We start from the raw sequence: 19,649 nt of genomic DNA on the forward strand, positions 1-19,649 counted from the left end.
TTGATAAACGCAAACTTTGCTCATTTTTCCACTAATGAATTGAAAAATCGCGATTTAATTCTTAGACTCTTTCTGACAGCAGTATTATTTGCATTTTTAACATTCAGTGAATATATACTTACTGATAAAGGACTTTAAAATAAAAACAAGGTACATCATATTGAACGCTAGTAAGTCATTGTAATTTATGTAACTGAAAAATCTTAAATTGCCCATTAAAGTGTGAATAGGAATATAGCATGATCTTGTGCGTATTACCATTTAACATTCAACATTCACCTGTGATCAGTAGAAGTGAATGTTTATCGACAGACCCTAGTAGATATATGCCTACGTGTTAGTATAATTACATTAAGACATGATTATAGTATATATGATTTTAAATTCCTACGTGAAACTGGAGTCGCTGAACTTTTTTTTTAAATTAGATTTCATCTTATTCAAATTCATGAAATTCTTCCGCCGAGATGTTTTCATTGCAACTGACTTATTTAGGTCGATGTAGGGCAATTTGTCAATCAGTTGCAATACATTTCATCTCTCTTGAACTCTCAGAATTTACCTGGACTACTTAACTATTATGAAAACCAAAAACGTCCCTTTAAGTAAATACGCAGCGTGTCACTTCACTGCGCCACGAACCCTTCACCCAATGTATCTCCTTCTTCAGTGAAGAAAGTGCTTCTCCCGATGAAGTTGCCCTTTCCAGCAACCTCCACCACCACCGCATCGTAGTTCCCTACTTTGGTCCTCTCCACCGCCTTCCCCGTGAACTCCGAATCGTTGAGTCCACTTTGGAATCGCCGTACTTGATTCAGGTCAATGAGCCCTTTGTGCACCTGCAGAGCAATTCGACCCGTCACTCCCGATCCGCATGGGCTTCTCGCCAACTGGAATGTTGATGATTTTCAAGGAAAAATATCAATATAGACTTTCAAAAGCTTTTTTTCCCCTCTCTCTCTCTCTCTGCTCGATTAGGGATGAATACGTCGCTTTAGATTCGATATTCATATTTGTCACCAGCTTTTGGAAGTTATTTTGTGTAGATATGTGTTGCTTCCATATTGGTGAATCTTAAAGAAGTGCTGAGCTATTTGTGTGTGTGTGTGTGTGTGTTTGTCTGTGTGATCGTTTTGGTACTGGTACTTATATGGAGCCTGTTTATTTCCGGTAGGGTTACGCCGACCCTGGTGTTCCAGGGTACAGAGGAAGGTTTGAGGTTTGTGTTGGTTTTCGGGCCATTTGTATGTGCCAAGGTCTCGTACTTAATGACAACTTCATTTTTTTTTAACAGTACACATCACAACGCAGAAAGTTCGAGGTCTATCCCACCAGTCATACAGCCCTTGAGCTCTACACTACGCAAAAAAAAAAAAAAAAAAAAAAAGCCCAAGAACTCGACATGATGTCCCGTGATGCCATGTCAGTTTCGGAGGCCTTTTTGCCAAGTGTCACGCTCATAGGACTCACAATTTGCTTTAAGAGCCGAGCTGGTGGACCGTGTGGACCTATGTTACTTGATATCGAGCCCATGGGCCTTCAATTCACTATAGCTCTTAGGCTGTATGACTCCTGGGCTGTATGACTCGTGGGTGTCAAACTCGTGACGTGCACCCGAAAGTTCCAGCCACTACACATCGCATACCTGTCCACCAGTCGCCACGCATAAGTTTGCAGAGGGCTCCGTACTCCACTCGTCCTTTCCATCTGTAACTATGGTCCCGTACAGGAAGGCCAGATCCGGATCAGTGGGATGAGTCAGGTTCACCGCTGATCCTACTGCCTTAGCCACCGCGACCGCTGCCGATTGGATGTCTGGCATAGGTGATTTGCAAACGTCGAGGCCTAACTGGTCTGCGCTGACGTAAGCATAATATGCTCCTCCAAAACCGATGTCTACTGTTACTGCCCCATAACCAGGCACGTCGACTTCAATATCTAATCCACATGTCAAGAATGAAATAGATATATATATAAAAAGATGAATACATTCACATACAACTGACAATTGACCTTATTGTTCAGCATGGAAAAGTACTTGAGGAGGGTTTTGTACTTCACGGTTATTACTTCATGTGTTGCTGCTCTGGGAGCTCTCGCTGTTAGCAAGGGTCAAAGCTTCTTCCCCTAACTCTCCCCATTAAGTGGCGACCGCCAGATAATTATCTGGCGACCGCCACTTAATTTTCTGGCGGCCGCCACTTAATTATCTGGCGGACGCCACTTAATTATCGTTTAGCGATATCGATAATTATGAGAAATATCGATATCGATAATTATGAGAAATATCGATATCGATAATTATGTGGCGGCCGCCAGTTAGCTCCACTGAAAGTTTTATCCTGCGTGGCACGAATGGGCTTCCGTACAAAATTATCATCTATGTGTCTTTATAAATACATTACTGTTTTGTTATAACGAAGTTTCGACATAACGAAAGAAACCTGCTGGCCAGTCCCGAGGACTTCGCTATAAAGGGAGTGCACTGAATATCATGCTCTAGCGGCACGAGGTTGAAAGCGACCGAGGAGGCTCGTGGAAGCATATAAGTCGTTGTTTTTTTTACTTGTGTTTCTTTAAGATTCTTTCAGTCTCACATGTTAAGAACCGACTGAAAATATGATTTGTGATAATATGTTTTCCCTTTCAATTTCACACTTTTATTATTTTTGTTATCTGGTATCTGTTAAAATATTTTGTACTATTGTGTAAAGAAATGTTTCTCAGTTATCGTTATGTTTAAGTTTATTTTGAATTTTTACAATTAGGGTTATTTGAGTAAGTTTGATTTTACACCGTGGTTAATTTTCGATCGATATTGTCGTTGAATATTGTCATTGTTAATTTCTGACGAAGGCGATTAGCCCGAAAGCTTAATAAAGGGGATGCAACTCGTATCTACATCGCAGTAAAATCTTATCATAAGATACTGAGATGCAATATTCCTTACCAGTTTTGAATGCAAACGCGGGAACGCTGAGGAATCTTGTTCTTCCAGATCTCTTGGTTTGGTCATCATACTCTACGAAAGTTTTGACCAATCCGCAGGGCCATTGTATGTTGACTTGCGTTTCAGGCTCCACCGCTTTCACGATCCCGTATTCAAGGGCATAGCGGCCAAGAACAATATTACCAGCCCCACACATCGTACCACAACCGTCGTTGTACATTGACATTACTGCCAAATCTGCCTCATCGTGGTCGGGTTCTACGGTTAGCAACCCGTACAAATTATTTCCTCGGGGTTCAAGGATTAGCGCCCGTCTCAAATGATCTAAGTGGTCTCGAACGTGAACAAATTTTTCCACAACCGTATTGCCCAAGACCTTTGGGAATCCAGAATGTAGGCCTATGATGCGGAATGGATCCCCGCCAGAATGCATTTCTACAGTGTCGATTTTATATGGGCTGGACTTGATGATAGATTCCGCCATGACGATTTGCTCCAAATTTCTATGCGATTTATGAAAATCTTAACGAGAAGTGAACAGGGGTGACCTTTCCTCTGCTTGTACGACTCAGCTCTGCTTGTACGACTCAGCTCTGCTTATACAACTGATCAAATATATACCTATACAGGCATTAATTGATATCTCAGGAGTGGTGATACATGCACACCGGGACCCTATATCATAAAAGATGTTAGGAGAGCAACTCTTGCTGGAATGGCAATTTCCCATAGCGACAGCCAGTCAGGAAGCTGGTTTCTTGTCATTACCATAATTGCCATTCCAGCAAGATTTTCTATCATATCAACTTTTTATGAGGGCCCAGATAGCCTGGCTTTTTTGTGGTGAGTGCTCTACTTTCCAGATTGCCCTATACCTCGTATTGAAGTTCACCGTGATACACTTGCCGCTTCCAATCTCACAATTAGCTTATACACACTGTGGCCTGAAATGGATTTTCCACAGACAGACTGTTTAAAAGATACAAAATCAATGCGTACGTTAGACGAAAGATTCGGTGTCTTGCGTGTTTCATAATGTAGGTTTTCTCGTTCAGTTTCATCAGATTTGCATTCAATTTAACTATGCGATCATTCAATTCAAGTTCGAGAGAATTTGAATGATCACCAATATCATCATTCACAAGGTAATTAGTTTATTCAACTTAATTTCATCAGCATGCGATTTCATGAGTTTCTCAAATAAACGTCTGAAAAGGGCGTTCAAATTAAACATGCACTCGTGTGCCACGCATTTCCCATCGGCTCGGCCGTGTATGACAAGCCACACATTTATAAACATATATGGGCAGTCTTTTTTGTTGTTGCTTATATTCGTTGTAGTTACTCATCTGTTTGAATATGCAAACCCAATGTATAGTGAAATGGAACTTTTGCCTGATAACAGCTTTCAGGTCGTATAACTCCACTTTCAAACGCATATATACATTTTATTCATACACGACTTATATATCCATAGCACAAGATATTCATGTACTCTGCTAGAGCAGAGGATACATAAATATCTCATGCATGCTAAGTCGAGAGGGAGGTGTATTCCAATGTCTTTTGTTAAACATTTCAGTACTTTAGCAATGATTGACAGATGAGGTCATCTCAAGAATATTAATATTGATTGGTTTGGAAGGATTTTTTGTGAGCGTTCCCAAGTAATCTGAAGAAAAATAGAAGAAAAAAAAATCGTTAAAAAAATACGAAATGTTGCTAGATATTTGTTTTACCGCAAAAGTGATGTTGAGGGTAACATAAATCAACACAAATCAACTTGCATTTGGATTTCAGCGCCCCTTTAAACGCTAGACTGAACTCATTGGTCTTCAGTCAAGTTGACAATTGTGTGCAACGCATCAGGTTTTAAGTTGCATCAACATTGTAGTGTGTCTTTATGGTAAAACACACACACGAATCATCACCAGTTAGAATACTAGTACTGAGTTCAAAAGTAAACACAATATACTTTGAACATTATTTTGTTGAACGTTAATCCAACTGTCGATGCAGCAACCCTGGGGGCGGGAGCACCCCACAAGTGTGCTTCCGTATGATAATGATGATAATAATAATACAGTACAATGTACTATACTTTAATGTCATAAACAGCATTTTTTCTGACATTATTCCGGCTGGAATTCCTGTAACCTTGCTCAGCTGTACCTCTCGACCCAGGTGTATATATGGGTACCTGGAAACATATAGCATATGGCAGGGCTCTCTGTAATGATCTTCTTACCCTATGTAGCCTTTACAGTGTCGTCATACTCCTCTACCAGAGGGCCATGCCATATGTGTTGCCAGGTACTCACCGAATAATAATAATAATAATAAAATAATAATAATATGATGATAATAATGATAAAAATATCATAATTATTGATAATAATAATATAATGATCGTAATAATAATAATGATAATAATAATAATAATAATAATATTAATAATAATAATAATAATAATAAAAGTGTACAGTCTGAAGCAGATAAACGGGTGGTTCTTTTTTTGTAAGCAAAAGGAGGGAGCAAATGAAGACGAAAATATTTCATTTTCTGTCAGCACAATAACAACAAAAACACTAGGGGGTCTATGAAGTAGCACAATATTACGTATGTTAGTGCAGTGAAGTAGTTTTTTTTTTTTTTTTTTTTTTACAGTTTGCGCATGATTTTCTTCAGAAAAGCTTTTTATCAAGAGCAGAAAAATGGGGGAAACTTATTTTTACAATTCTTAACAAATCAACACTTCCGCCTCCTTTGGTTCATTCCTATATTATGACTCTACTCTCGATCTCTTCTCCCATAAATAGTTGTTATGTTATAGTAATAATAATAATAATAATAATAATAATAACAATAATATCAATGAACAGTAAAAATGAGATAAACGGGTGGTTCTATGATCCATCAAACCCAGTTTTGATGATAAAAACAGAAATGAGGGAGTAAAAGAAGATGAAAATATTCTTCGTGTATTATTTGTTCTCTCATAACGTGGGTGAAGAAATATTAAAGAAAAAACTCCCAAGGGTGCCTTGATACTTTAAAAAACCTAATGACTATGATTCCCCCAAATATCAATAATCATAATAATAATAATAACAACAATAATAATAATTATAAGAATGATAATATGATGATAATAATAATAATGGTGATGCACAGTGTGAAGCAGATAAACGGATGGTTCTATGATCTATCAAACCGAGTTTTTGGTGATAAAAACATATAGGAGGGAGCAAATGAAGACAAAAATATTTCATTCTTCTATCATAACGTGGGAAAAGAAATAAAAATAAAAAAAAATGGGAGGCCTTAACAGACCAGCCGTTGATTCCTGCATGGAGGCAAGAGCAGGGGGTGATAAGTATCAAAGTCATAGTGTCAAGGGTATCTCCCCGTTCCGACGTGAAGAATCTGTGGGCAGAACTTTCGGAGAATCTCAGCGTTTTTTGGTAATTTTTCCCTGAATGTTTGTTGCCTTTTGTTTGATGTTGTTGTTGTTGTTGTTGTTGTTGTTGTTGTTGTTGTTGTTGTTTTGCGGGGATCGAAATGTGTGTGTGTGGGGGGGGGGGGTGGTCATGGGTAGAAGAGAGCATGTGCACAAGTAACGAAAGAACCAGAAAACTTTTCTTTTTATTTCATCAATAAAAATGTGCAAAATCGTATATAATTATGGGGAAAAAAATAAAACCCCTCAGACCCGTGGATTTCCACGGGTGCTGCTATGATGATAATAATAATACAGTACAATGTATATACTATACTTTAATGTCATAAACAGCATTTTTTTCTGACATTATTCCGGCTGGAATTCCTGTAACCTTGCTCAGCTGTACCTCTCGACCCAGGTGTATATATGGGTACCTGGAAACATATAGCATATGGCAGGGCTCTCTGTAATGATCTTCTTACCCTATGTAGCCTTTACAGTGTCGTCATACTCCTCTACCAGAGGGCCATGCCATATATGTTGCCAGGTACTCATCGATACAACTGGGTCGAGAGTGCAAGGTAATCGCCTTACGTGAACTTTACATGAACTCCATGCAGGAGGAATAAGGTCCAAAACGATGCTATTTATGACATTAGATAAAATAACGATGAAGTGATGCTGGTGGCGATATTATAGATACTGGACTGGGATGAGATAATCATTTCATTTTATTTAATTTCCAACAATACAAAACATTTCCATACACATAATAACACAAAATCAATACAATGTACTACATGTATTACGAATAAAAAACTGTGAAATCAGTGATAAATGAAGCGCCAAAGTCTAAAATAAAAACAGGGTGGCGGACCACAAATAGTCAGTTGCAATCGAACATAAAAGTAGCCAACTGAGTGAAGTTAAATTCCACTCCATCTATTATATTTGTATCAAGTTTGAATAAAAGTCAAGTAGACACAATGTTTCGCATAAGACTTGTGTGAAATAGGACTTTGATTTTCAGCCATTGCAGGCGTGTGTGTTCAGGGAATGTGTGAAAGGTACGGCAGCATCACATACCAGGGCCCCGTTTTATCAAAAGATAAACTTGATTTTAAATTCCCTTACCACGCAGGCTGCCATGGACTTACAGTTGAAATCAACTTTATAATCAATTTTAACTCTTCATAAAACAGTGTCCAATAATGTTGAAAATCTCGCTACAAAAAAAAAGGAAGAAAAAAAGATTTAGTTTCACATTAATGAAATTCTTGCATCGAATTGTGTTTCTTGTAACTAATTAGCAAATTGTCCGCAAATAAGCACCAAATCAATCAGTGTTTTTGTTGTTATTGGCATCCATCTGTTTCGAGAGATAATGGTGTACACCCTGCATCGAACACCAGCTTATTTCTTGGCGGAACTTTTGACTAAACAGGCCAATTCTTGACTGGTTAGTCCCCGCTACAGTTGCTTCAAATAAATAATAAAGAGGTCGACTGTGCAGATGAGATGGACATAGCAGCTGTCCTGTGTTCTCGAGCTAGCCATGATAACCCCCCCCCCCAAAAAAAAAACAACAACAACAAAACAAAACAAAACAAAACAAAACAAAAACAAACCAATAACAACAACAACCACGAAACAAAAACAAAAACAAAACAAAACAAAACATGGGCCATACTTGGGCAGGATATGAACCTACGACCTCCTTATCACCGGACAATAGCGTCTCATTTATCCCACTGAGATATTTCCTATAGAGATCAGTGACTTATCTTGCTTATTTATAGCCATATTTTTCTTTTATTCCTCATTAATATAAGACGCGATTCCGAGGAGCTGCCGGCCAGTGTATAAATAGTCGACTAACAATAGGCCTATACGTCTAGAAAGAAATCTTGGAATAGAAGCGTGGAAAGATCTACGAAGAGGCCTTCAACAAGAGTGAACCTTACCTGACACCCGCCTGAGGTGGGAGAAACAACTCGTCGGTACATACTCCCGAAGCGCCACCAGGAGACAAGACGGAGGACTGCATTCAGACCGCAGAGAAGATCCTTGGCGACGAATTAACTCTTTTTGAGCCACGTTCGCACCTCCAACTCAGTCGACGGCGTGGCATCTTCGCATATTCTGCTCAAAAGTACAAAGCCACCCAAACGGACCGATAAATCGCCAAATGCCACAGTGGCCTCACGCTCCTAATTCAACTCGCGCATTGCCTACAGGGAAGGCAGTACAAAGATGAGGTTATGTTATTTTTTACCAAGAAAATCATTAAAAATCAGTCAAGTAGAAAATTGCCACCTTTGGTAGTGTTTGACATTGCTTGAGGACAGGAGCTTCTGCAGGCTATGAAGAAGTTGAATGAATCAGGGTTTTTGTATTTTTAATGAATTTTTATTGATATATGAGGTAATTTGCTATTTTTATTGTTTTTGAGAGTGACTGGATGACTAGGATCGTATCGAGGCTCTTAACTTTTTTTAGAGCTGGAAAACATCCCAAAATATGTTGTTTGCTTGAAAGCAGAGAAAATTTCCCTTCCTCTGCTTCAATTTAAAAAAAAAAAAATCTATGATTCTACTGATTTTTTTTTTTTTTTTTTTTTTTTTTTACGATTTATGGAAGATGCTGCATTTAACACAGGTTTCTGTGGGAGCCCGGAAAAGGAGCGCGAGGCCTAGTACGATGAAGCGTTTCTCGTGATTCCACTCCTGCCACAGGTTATGATGGCCCTGAAGTACGCTCGACAAAGGTCATATTTATTGTGCGCCGTGAATTTTGCGACCAGGGGCCTGTTTCATAAAACTTGTCATCAGTGACAACTGCCACATTTCTATGACAAATTTGCTCTCAGCCAATCAGCTGATGTAAGGATTTCAGTAGCTTGTCACATCTATGACAACTTGTCACTGATGACAAGTTTTATGAAACGGGCCCCAGGTCGCGAAATTCGCGATTTGGGACGCCAAGTTCGTGACCCGGGACGCGAATTTCATGACCCGGGACACGACTTTGGCGACCGGGGACGCAAAATTCGCGTTCTGCGGTCGCAAACTTCGCGACTTTGGGTCGTGAAATTCGCGACCCAAAGTCGCGAATTTCGTGACCACAGGACGCGAATTTTGCGTCCCCGGTCGCCAAATTCGTGTCCCCGGTCGCCAAGTTTGTGTCCCAGGTCAAGAACTTGGCGTCCCAAATCGCGAATTTCGCGACCTGGTCGCAAAATTCACGGCACACATGACCTGTCGTCGAGCGTACTTCAGGGCCACCATAACAGCCAGCTTGATTTTTATGTGGTGATTGGCTATCAAGTGATGTTCCCTACTGGCTCTGTTTTGCGTGCAAAAGTAATGCCTTTACAATGATATGGGTACTGATCATTTGAAAAACGATCGTAGATTTGTCATATAATTTACATCAAAGCAACGTTTGGCATTTTCTGGACAACTTTGCTCATTACATTTTCAGGGTAACAAAAATCTACTTCGGTTTGAGTTTCTTCAGTTTGTCTCCCTCTACAAATGAAAATTTGTTAAGATCGCAACTGCTGATCAGTCCAGTTGCGATCTTAACAAATTTTCATTTGTAGAGGGAGACAAACTGAAGAAACTCAAACCTGAGCCTTCACCCCTCTGAATAATATCTTCTTTCAAAAATATACTTTAACTTAAAGAGATTTGAAAAGCGGATTGTTTCCCCAAAGCACGGCTACATTTGTGTCTCAGGATAATGTGGCACACATGGGGTTTACACCATGGCACATAAAGAGTTAAACACCACAGCAAATGTGGAACGAGCGCTCATCGAGAACAATCCTCGTCACATCCATGAGCAGCTGTTGTCTTATACCAGGACGAAGAGGACTTGATGTACAACAGTTGAAATGTATTGAAGAATGGAAACTTTATACTTCATAATCAACGATCTTACAGCAGTCGGTCTCACAGAGAAAAAGAAGTTGTCAACAGCTCTACACATCGGGAACAAAACTCCGCTTCTATGCCGGGATGTGGCTAGTCTGGGCTCCGTCCCCTTTTCCTTGGTGCGATAAACCAAGAGAGGGCGCAAATTTTCTGATTGCGATAATCGAGAGACTGCGCGCCCGAGTGTTCTCGGGTATCGCAGTTTTCGGCGTATCGCAATCCTCGGGCGTCAAGCCCTCATACGGCTTGTCGCGTACACTGAATCACCCCTACGAGTAAAAAGAGTCCAGAAGCTAGACTAGGATGTGGCACGAACAGCGCTTCACTTTCATCAAACATGACATAAACTGAACACATTGGAATCCGAAGGATAATTGGTAATGAATAGCACACAATAGCACAATCTTAAACAAGAATGAATTTTCAATTTCAGACAAATATTTATCATTCATTTTAAAGTACGGAAAATGAATTCTAATACAGAAATTTTGAGGCCACATGATATTCAATATAGCATGATAATGCGACGCAAAGACACAAAAATTAAAGACAATATTTATCATTTGCAGATGAAACAAAAACCCAGCTTTATGTGTTGTTTGAAGGTTTGCATGGTGAAACAATGAGGGAGAAAGATTTGCGTTGACACCATGTGTATGTAGTCCTTAACCGGATCGTTGTTTGGCAGAAGAGCCTAGAAAGAGGAGAATTGAAAAGGGAAGCGACATATAGGGGTTGTAAGGAGGGCAAAAAGTGAAGAGTGGAGGACAGCTATGGGCTGGAAGATGAAGTTGCACTAGTGGAGACGGTAGAGAAGGGAACAGAGAGAGTGGTAAGGAAGAATAGAGTGAGAATCAAGTAAGATGTTTGGACATCGTTAGAAGGAGAAATATAAAATAGAAGGGAGGAGTTGAATTTTGGAAAATCATGGAGATAGGAGAGAGAAGTGAAGATTCATGAAACCAAGAGAAGAACGAAGTCGGCGAACGATGTGGACTATGTAATGCGGAATCAATGGAGAAAGGACGAATAATGCCGCGGAGGAATGGTAAGTCGAGGAGAGATGAGTCTATGTTGAGAGAAGGGAGAGAGAGAGAGAGAGAGGGGGGGGGGGACAAAGAAAAGAAGAAAAAATGAAATTCAAGAAATAAAGGAGAGGGGGATTGGGTGGATCTTAAAAATAAATGCTGCAGAGGATAGAAAAAATATGGAGAGGAAAATTGATGACAGTTAAATCCTGAAAAGGTTCCTGTGGGAGAAATGCAAAATGAGAGATTGAGGGGAGAAGGCAAGAGAAATAACCTGTGAAGAAAACTGTTAATTAATACAAGTGGTCCTGAAAAAGGATCGTTGGGTTGTATGGAAGGAAGAAATAAAATGAAAAAGAGGAAAAGAAAAGAGAAAAGAAAAGAAAAGAAAAGAAAAGTAGCGTAAAGTGTAGGAGAGAGAGGAAAGAGAAATGAAATACTGAGTAAAAGGTGCTAGTGAAGGTAGAGCAAGATGTCTAGCTAGGAGAACCGAGGAACTTGACGTTTCGGGCAGGTTGACAGTCCTTCGTCAGAAGTATTTCATTTCTCTTTCCTCTAGTCGACTTCGTTCTTCTCTTGGTTTCATAAATCTTCACTTCTCTCTCCTATCTCCATGATTTTCCAACATTCAACTCCTCCCTCTTCCTCTTCCCTTCTATTTCATCTTTCTCCTTCTAACGATGTCCGAACATCTTACTTAAGTCTCACACTATTCTTCCTTACCACTCTCTGTGTTCCTTTCTCTACCGTCTCCACTAGTGCAACTTCAACTTCTAGCCCATTACTGTCCCCTACTCTTCACTTTTTGCCCTCCTTACAACCCTCATATGTCGCTTCCCTCTTCAATTCTCCTCTTTCTAGGCTCTTCTGCCAAACAACGATCCGGTTAAGGACTACATACTCATGGTGTCACCGCAAATCTTTCTCCCTCAACCCAGCTTTAGTTCTTCAAAATAGTTCAAAAATGTGAGTCAGGGATAGAAACAACCAACGTAAAAATGTGAATCAGCATAATCAATGTTATTGTTCGATATACAAAATGGGAACAATAATTATAATAGAAATATTCTGGACTAAACCGTCTACAGTTATGGTTTCTTGAGAAATATGGTGATATCTCCTTACATTTTAGGTTTTATGGCGTATTTTTATATGTTATACAACACTAACCAACACATACACGCTCCCCTTAAGAGAAAAAAAAAGAGTTAAAAAGAAAGAATCGCCTTGGATTACTGATCAAGTCATCTCACTCATAAAGGAAAGAGATAATTAGAAGCGTTTGGCAAAAAAAAAAAAAAAATCAAGCTCACCTGTTGACTGGGAAATATACAAGTATAATATTATTAACAGTAATGGTCAATCTGACAAGGTGTGGAAATCGTTGAACTTTGTTCTCCCGAAGAAATGTGAAACTGGTAAAATAACACAAGTAAAAACAGAAGGTGGAGAAATGTTGGGTGAAGAAGAAATAGCTGAATATTTCCATACATTGTGCGCAACGCAACATGTTTTAAGTTGCATCAACATTGTAGAGTGTCTTTATGGTAACACACACACACACGAATCATCAGCAGTTAGATTAGTAACTGAGTGCAAAAGTGAACACAATATACTTTGAACATTATTTTGTTGAACTTTAATCCAGCTATCGATGCAGCAACCCTGGGGGCGGCAGCACCTCACAAGTGTGCTTCCGTATGATAATGATGATAATAATAATACAGTACAATGTACTATACTTTAATGTCATAAACAGCATTTTTTCTGACATTATTCCGGCTGGAATTCCTGTAACCTTGCTCAGCTGTACCTCTCGACCCAGGTGTATATATGGGTACCTGGAAACATATAGCATATGGCAGGGCTCTCTGTAATGATCTTCTTACCCTATGTAGCCTTTACAGTGTCGTCATACTCCTCTACCAGAGGGCCATGCCATATATCATGTTGCCAGGTACTCATCGATACAACTGGGTCGAGAGTGCAAGGTAATCGCCTTACGTGAACTTTACATGAACTCCATGCAGGAGGAATAAGGTCCAAAATGATGCTATTTATGACATTAGATAAAATAACGATGAAGTGATGCTGGTGGTGATATTATAGATACTGGACTGGGATGAGATAATCATGTCATTTTATTTAATTTCCAACAATACAAAACATTTCCATACACATAATAACACAAAATCAATACAATGTACTACATGTATTACGAATAAAAAACTGTGAAATCAGTGATAAATGAAGCGCCAAAGTCTAAAATAAAAACAGGGTGGCGGACCACAAAATAGTCAGTTACAATCGAACATAAAAGTAGCCAACTGAATGAAGTTAAATTCCACTCCATCTATTATATTTGTATCAAGTTTGAATAAAAGTCAAGTAGACACAATGTTTCGCATAAGACTTGTGTGAAATAGGACTTTGATTTTCAGCCATTGCAGGCGTGTGTGTGCAGGGAATGTGTGAATGGTACGGCAGCATCACATACCAGGGCCCCGTTTTATCAAAAGATAAAATTGATTTTAAATTCCCTTACCACGCAGGCTGCCATGGACTTACAGTTGAAATCAACTTTATAATCAATTTTAACTCTTCATAAAACAGGTCCAATAATGTTGAAAATCTCGCTACAAAAAAAAAAAAGAGAAGAAAAAAAAAGATTGAGTTTCACATTAATGAAATTCTTGCATCGAATTGTTTTTCTTGTAACTAATTAACAAATTGTCCGGAAATAAGCACCAAATCAATCAGTGTTTTTGTTGTTATTTGCATCCATCTGTTTCGAGAGATAATGGTATACACCCTGCATCGAACACCAGCTTATTTCTTGGCGGAACTTTTGACTAAACAGGCCAATTCTTGACTGGTTAGTCCCCGCTACAGTTGCTTCAAATAAATAATAAAGAGGTCGACTGTGCAGATGAGATGGACATAGTAGCTGTCCTGTGTTCTCGAGCTAGCCATGATAACCCCCCCCCCCAAAAAAAAAACAAAAAAACAACAACAACAACAACAACAACAGCAACAACAACCACAAAACAAAAACAAAAACAAAACAAAACAAAACATGGGCCATACTTGGGCAGGATATGAACCTACGACCTCCTTATCACCGGACAATAGCGTCTCATTTATCCCACTGAGATATTTCCTATAGAGATCAGTGACTTATCTGCTTATTTATAGCCATATTTTTCTTTTATTCCTCATTAATATAAGACGCGATTCCGAGGAGCTGCCGGCCAGTGTATAAATAGTCGACTAACAATAGGCCTATACGTCTAGAAAGAAATCTTGGAATAGAAGCGTGGAAAGATCTACGAAGAGGCCTTCAACAAGAGTGAACCTTACCTGACACCCGCCTGAGGTGGGAGAAACAACTCGTCGGTACATACTCCCGAAGCGCCACCAGGAGATAAGACGGAGGACTGCATTCAGTTTCAATAGTTAAAAAACAACAACAATTGCTATCTTTGGTCATCAATGAAAATGCTATGCGCTGAAAGGGGACCCTGTTTGTGAGGCATGTGGTGGGTCGGAGGACGTCTTGCTTGAATGTTATTGTTATGTTAATGACAAGAATTCGGCTTCCAGGGGACCGTTTTATGAAACTTTTTGTCAGTGATTTACACTGACAACTGTTAAAAGCTACTGAAATCCTTGTGTCTGATTGACTGATAGCAAATTTGTCGGTGAAAACCTCGGACGAACTCGTTGATGAAACGCCCCCTGATTGGCTATTGCCATTCCAGCAAGAATTGCTATTCTAACATTTTCATGGTGGGGCCCCGGTGTGTATGCATCACGCTCCTGCGATCTACTAGTAATACCTGCAGAGGCGTTGGTCAGATAAAGCAGAGCCCAGTCGTTCAAGCAGAGGAAAGGACACCCCTGTTCACTTCTCGTTAAGATTGTCATAACTCGCATAGAAATTTGGAGCAAATTGTCATGGCGGAATCTATCATCAAGTCCAGCCCATATAAGATCGACACTGTAGAAATGCATTCTGGAGGGGATCCATTCCGCATTATAGGCCTACACTCTGGATTCCCAAAGGTCTTGGGCAATACGGTTGTATCCAAATTTGTCCACGTTCGAGACAACTTAGATCATTTGAGACGGGCGCTAATCCTTGAACCCCGAGGATATAATTTGTACGGGTTGCTAACCGTAGAACCCGACCACGATGAGGCAGATTTGGCGGTAATATTAATGTACAACGACGGTTTTGGTACGATGTGTGGGGCTGGTAATATTGTTCTTGGCCGCTATGCCCTGGAGTACGGGATCGTCAAAGCGGTGGCGCCTGAAACGCAAGTCAACATACAATGGCCCTGTGGATTGGTCAAAACTTTCGTAGAGTATGACGGCCAAACCAAGAGATCTGGAAGAACAAGATTCCTGAGCGTTCCCGCGTTTGCATTCAAAACTGGTAAGGAATATTGCATCTCACTATGTTATAATAAGATTTTACTGCGATGTAGATACGAGTTGCATCCTCTCCTATTAAGCTTTCGGGCTAATCGCCTCCTTCAGAAATTTACAATGACAATATTCAACCACAATACCCATCGAAAATTAACCACGGTGTAAAATAAACCTTACTCAAAATAACCCTAATTAAAAAAAAAAAGAAATTACTTAAACATCCTAAAGATAACTTGAGAGGGCCAAATAAGTTAAAGGTGTATATCAAAGTGACAGCAATTGCATTTTCAAGCGACCAAAACCTGGCCCGCTATTCCAAACAAGTTCTTTGGACAGCGATAAGATAACATGTCACATCATCTCATAATATGTTTCCCATTGTTGACAACATTGTCGCCAAAGGAAATGGAATATTTTCTTCTTTTTTTTAACTCGTTGCAGGGCCGTTTATACTTGGTACTTGGTTGAGGTCCTCCTGAATACTCCTACTGGAGTTTTGACTGGAGGTGCCGGAGGGTGGACGTTTAAACAATTATTCCATTTAATAACATCTCCTTAAATTTAACCGAGTCGGTTTGTGTGATTACGGAAGAAGGAAGTTCATTCCATACTTTAAATGTGCGGTAGAAAATGAGTTTCTATGGGCTTCCAGTCTGGAGGATGGTACTTCAAACTGATGAGAATGTCCGCGTCTACTTCTAATGAGCTTGGGTTTAGTGTGTGATAAATAATCAATATCCAATCTATTATTCAACATTTTGTGAAAGCAAGTCAGGCGATGTGCTTCTCGTCTTACTTGGAGTGACTTCCATCCAAGGGAGATCAACAGTTGAGTGACGCTAGATTCCTTGCTGTAGGTGTTGGTGACAAAACGTGCAGCTTGTTTATAATACCTATGACAATGCAAGTGGGTGGATTGAGGAAGCAGAATAAAAGTGGTGAACCGAATGAAGATAGAATGATGTTCATGTAATGTTAATTAATCTTTCATGAGTTGCGTGCAAAGTAACTCTCACGTGCTACCATTCTGTTTATCTGGGACATAGGGATACTTAGTTGTCCCAAATCGCAAATGCGTCAAGGGCATGCCTTTGTTGTGTGTCCCATCCTATCATACTGTAGCTTCGGCCAAAATAATGATGTGGTCATTAAACCGTGGGGATGGGGAGAGTTACGAGAAGAAGTTTTGACCCTTGCTAACAGTTACTAACAGTGAGAGGTACCAGAGCAGCAACACCGGCTAAGTCCCTAAATGAAGTAATAACAGTGAAGTACAAAACCATCCTCAAGTACTTTTCTACACTGAACAATTAAGGTCAATTCTTTTTTTTTTCTATTTATTTCGCTCTTGGCATGTTGTTTAGATATTGAAGTCGACGTGCCTGATTATGGGGCGGTAACAGTAGACATCGGTTTTGGAGGACAATATTATGCTTACGTCAGCGCAGACCAGTTGGGACTCGACGTTTGCAAATCACCTATGCCAGACATCCAATCGGCAGCGGTCGCAGTGGCTAAGGCAGTAGGATCAGCGGTGAACGTGACTCATCCCACTGATCCGGATCTGGCCTTCCTGTACGGGACCATAGTTACGGATGGAAAGGATGAGTGGAGTACGGATCCCTCTGCAAACTTATGCGTGGCGACTGGTGGACAGGTATGCGATGTGTAGTGGTTAGAACTTTCTGGTGCAAGTCACGAGTTTGACACCCACGAGTCATACAGCCCAGAAGTCATACAGCATATGAGCTACAGTATAAACATTAAGTGAACTGAAGGCCCATGGGCTCGACATCAAGTAACATAGGTCCACACGGTCTACCAGCTCGGCTCTTAAAACAAATCATGAGGCCTATGAGCGTGACACTTGGCAAGTAAAAAGGCCCACGAAACTGACATGGCATCACGGGACTTAATGTCGAGGTTTTGGGCCTTTTTGCATAGTGTAGAGCTCGAGGACTGTATGACTGGTGGGATAGACCTCGAAATTTCTGCGTTGTGATGTGTACTGTTAAACAAAAGAAAAGAAGAAGTTGTCATTCAGTACGAGACCCTGGCACATATAAATGGCCCTAAAACCAACCCAAACCCCAAACCTTCCTCTGTATCCTGGGACACCAGAGTCGGCGTAACCTTACCGGAAATAAACAGCCTCCGTATAAGTACCAGTACCAAAACGATCACACAGACAAACACACACACACACACACACACAAATAGCTCAACACTTGTTTAAGATTCATCAATATGGAAACAAACACATACAAAATAACTTCCAAAAGCTGGTGACAATATAAATAGGCCTATAGAATCTAAAGCAACGTATTTGTTCCTAATCGAGCAGAGAGAGAGAGAGAGGAAAAATATTCTGAATGTTCTGATATTTTTCCTTGAAAATCATCATCATTCCAGTTGGCGAGAAGCCCCTGCGGATCGGGAGTGACCGGTCGAATTGCGGTGCAGGTGCACAAGGGGCTCATTGACCTGAATCAAGTACGGCGGTTCCAAAGTGGACTCAACGATTCGGAGTTCACGGGGAAGGCGGTGGAGAGGACCAAAGTAGGGAACTACGATGCGGTGGTGGTGGAGGTTGCTGGAAAGGGCAACTTCATCGGGAGAAGCACTTTCTTTACTGAAGAAGGAGATACATTGGGTGAAGGGTTCGTGGCGCAGTGAAGTGACACGCTGCGTATTTACTTAAAGGGACGTTTTTGGTTTTCATAATAGTTAAGTAGTCCAGCTAAATTCTGAGAGTTCAAGAGACATGTAATCTTATCTTAAAAAAGGGTTTAGCGACTCCAGTTTGACGTAGGAATCTAAAATCATCTACTATAATCACATCTTAAGGTGTTTATATACTAACACGTTGTATCTACTATATCAGGTCTGCCGATAAACATTCACTACTATTGATCACAAATAAATGTTAACATTCACAAGAGTAAGACGCACAAGATCATGCTATATCCCTTTTCACACTTTAATGGGCAATTTATGATTTTTCTCGTTACATAAATTACAATGACTTATTTTAGCGTTCAATATGATATACCTCCCTTTTCTTTTAAAGTCCGTTATTAGTAAGTATATATTCACTGAATGTTAGAAATGCAAATAATGCTGCTGTCAGAAAGAGTTTAAGAATCAAATTCCGACTTTATCAATTCATTAGTGGAAAATGCATTTTTGCATACAAAAATCTATATCAAGAAGGACAAGAGAACATCACAGGCCAAACTATTTTCATCCAATAACTATCCAAGATTATTTTCGTATAACTCTTAAATCCTATCACACTTCTTGTTTTCCTATATTGCTTTGATAAATTGCATCATTTCATACTCAAGATAACGAAACAAAAAAGATATATTTTTCTTTATTTAATGCCAAAGTCATCTCTCACAATTTTTTTCTAAGTTTGACAATTCAAGTGTGATGTGTTCGCTATATTGAATTCGACATTCCTTTTCTGTCGTTATCAAAATTTAAATGGGCAACTAATACAGCTATGTATATTAGGCGCAGATTTCCTTCCGATTTAAGCACGTGCTTACATTATCTTGCCCCACCACAAATACCCACTTTGTCATTTGTTTTTTACCCTTTTACTTTTAGTTCAACGTTTATATGCAATTCCTCTACTTTGCTGTGTGTTATGGTATTGGCGTTAATACTGGTTGCATGATTAATGAATATTCCCGAAATGTTAAATCTTATATTTTTGCTATTTCGCATACTTTTGTATTTCATCTGTCGATGAACGTAGCTAAAGAAAACTTATGTATCCAAATAGAAATAAAACCGAAAGAAAGCAAAGCAGAAGGTTGTTTATCATTTCTGTCTTTTAATACCTC

At 39.7% G+C, this 19,649-nt stretch overlaps 2 protein-coding genes across 2 annotated transcripts; one reads left to right on the forward strand and one right to left on the reverse strand.

The window, feature by feature from the left end:
* Positions 1–626: 626 nt before the first annotated feature.
* LOC140230372 (trans-L-3-hydroxyproline dehydratase-like) lies at positions 627–3,434 on the reverse strand. Its single transcript, XM_072310518.1, has 3 exons — positions 2,951–3,434; positions 1,646–1,938; positions 627–890 (listed from the first exon to the last, which is right to left on the reverse strand). The coding sequence occupies exons 1-3, from the start codon at positions 3,432–3,434 to the stop codon at positions 627–629; spliced, it is 1,041 nt and encodes a 346-aa protein (XP_072166619.1).
* An 11,881-nt stretch (positions 3,435–15,315) lies between these two features.
* LOC140231329 (trans-L-3-hydroxyproline dehydratase-like) lies at positions 15,316–18,471 on the forward strand. The gene is made up of 3 exons (XM_072311484.1): positions 15,316–15,799; positions 17,160–17,452; positions 18,208–18,471. Exons 1-3 carry the CDS (start codon positions 15,316–15,318, stop codon positions 18,469–18,471), a joined length of 1,041 nt encoding a protein of 346 aa, XP_072167585.1.
* Positions 18,472–19,649: the final 1,178 nt, after the last annotated feature.

Source organism: Diadema setosum, chromosome 7 (assembly GCF_964275005.1).
Source record: "Diadema setosum chromosome 7, eeDiaSeto1, whole genome shotgun sequence".
Classification (NCBI taxonomy): Eukaryota; Metazoa; Echinodermata; class Echinoidea; order Diadematoida; family Diadematidae; genus Diadema; species Diadema setosum.

Bases quoted from the DNA above. Each gene is read 5' to 3' on its own strand.
- LOC140230372 (XM_072310518.1), bottom strand. From the start codon at position 3,434: ATGGCGGAATCTATCATCAAGTCCAGCCCATATAAAATCGACACTGTA. The intron at 1,939-2,950 runs GTAAGGAATATT...CATGTGGATTAG, and splicing joins CGCGTTTGCATTCAAAACTG to ATATTGAAGTCGACGTGCCT. The intron at 891-1,645 runs GTATGCGATGTG...TCAACATTCCAG, and splicing joins GCGTGGCGACTGGTGGACAG to TTGGCGAGAAGCCCATGCGG.
- LOC140231329 (XM_072311484.1), top strand. From the start codon at position 15,316: ATGGCGGAATCTATCATCAAGTCCAGCCCATATAAGATCGACACTGTA. The intron at 15,800-17,159 runs GTAAGGAATATT...CATGTTGTTTAG, and splicing joins CGCGTTTGCATTCAAAACTG to ATATTGAAGTCGACGTGCCT. The intron at 17,453-18,207 runs GTATGCGATGTG...TCATCATTCCAG, and splicing joins GCGTGGCGACTGGTGGACAG to TTGGCGAGAAGCCCCTGCGG.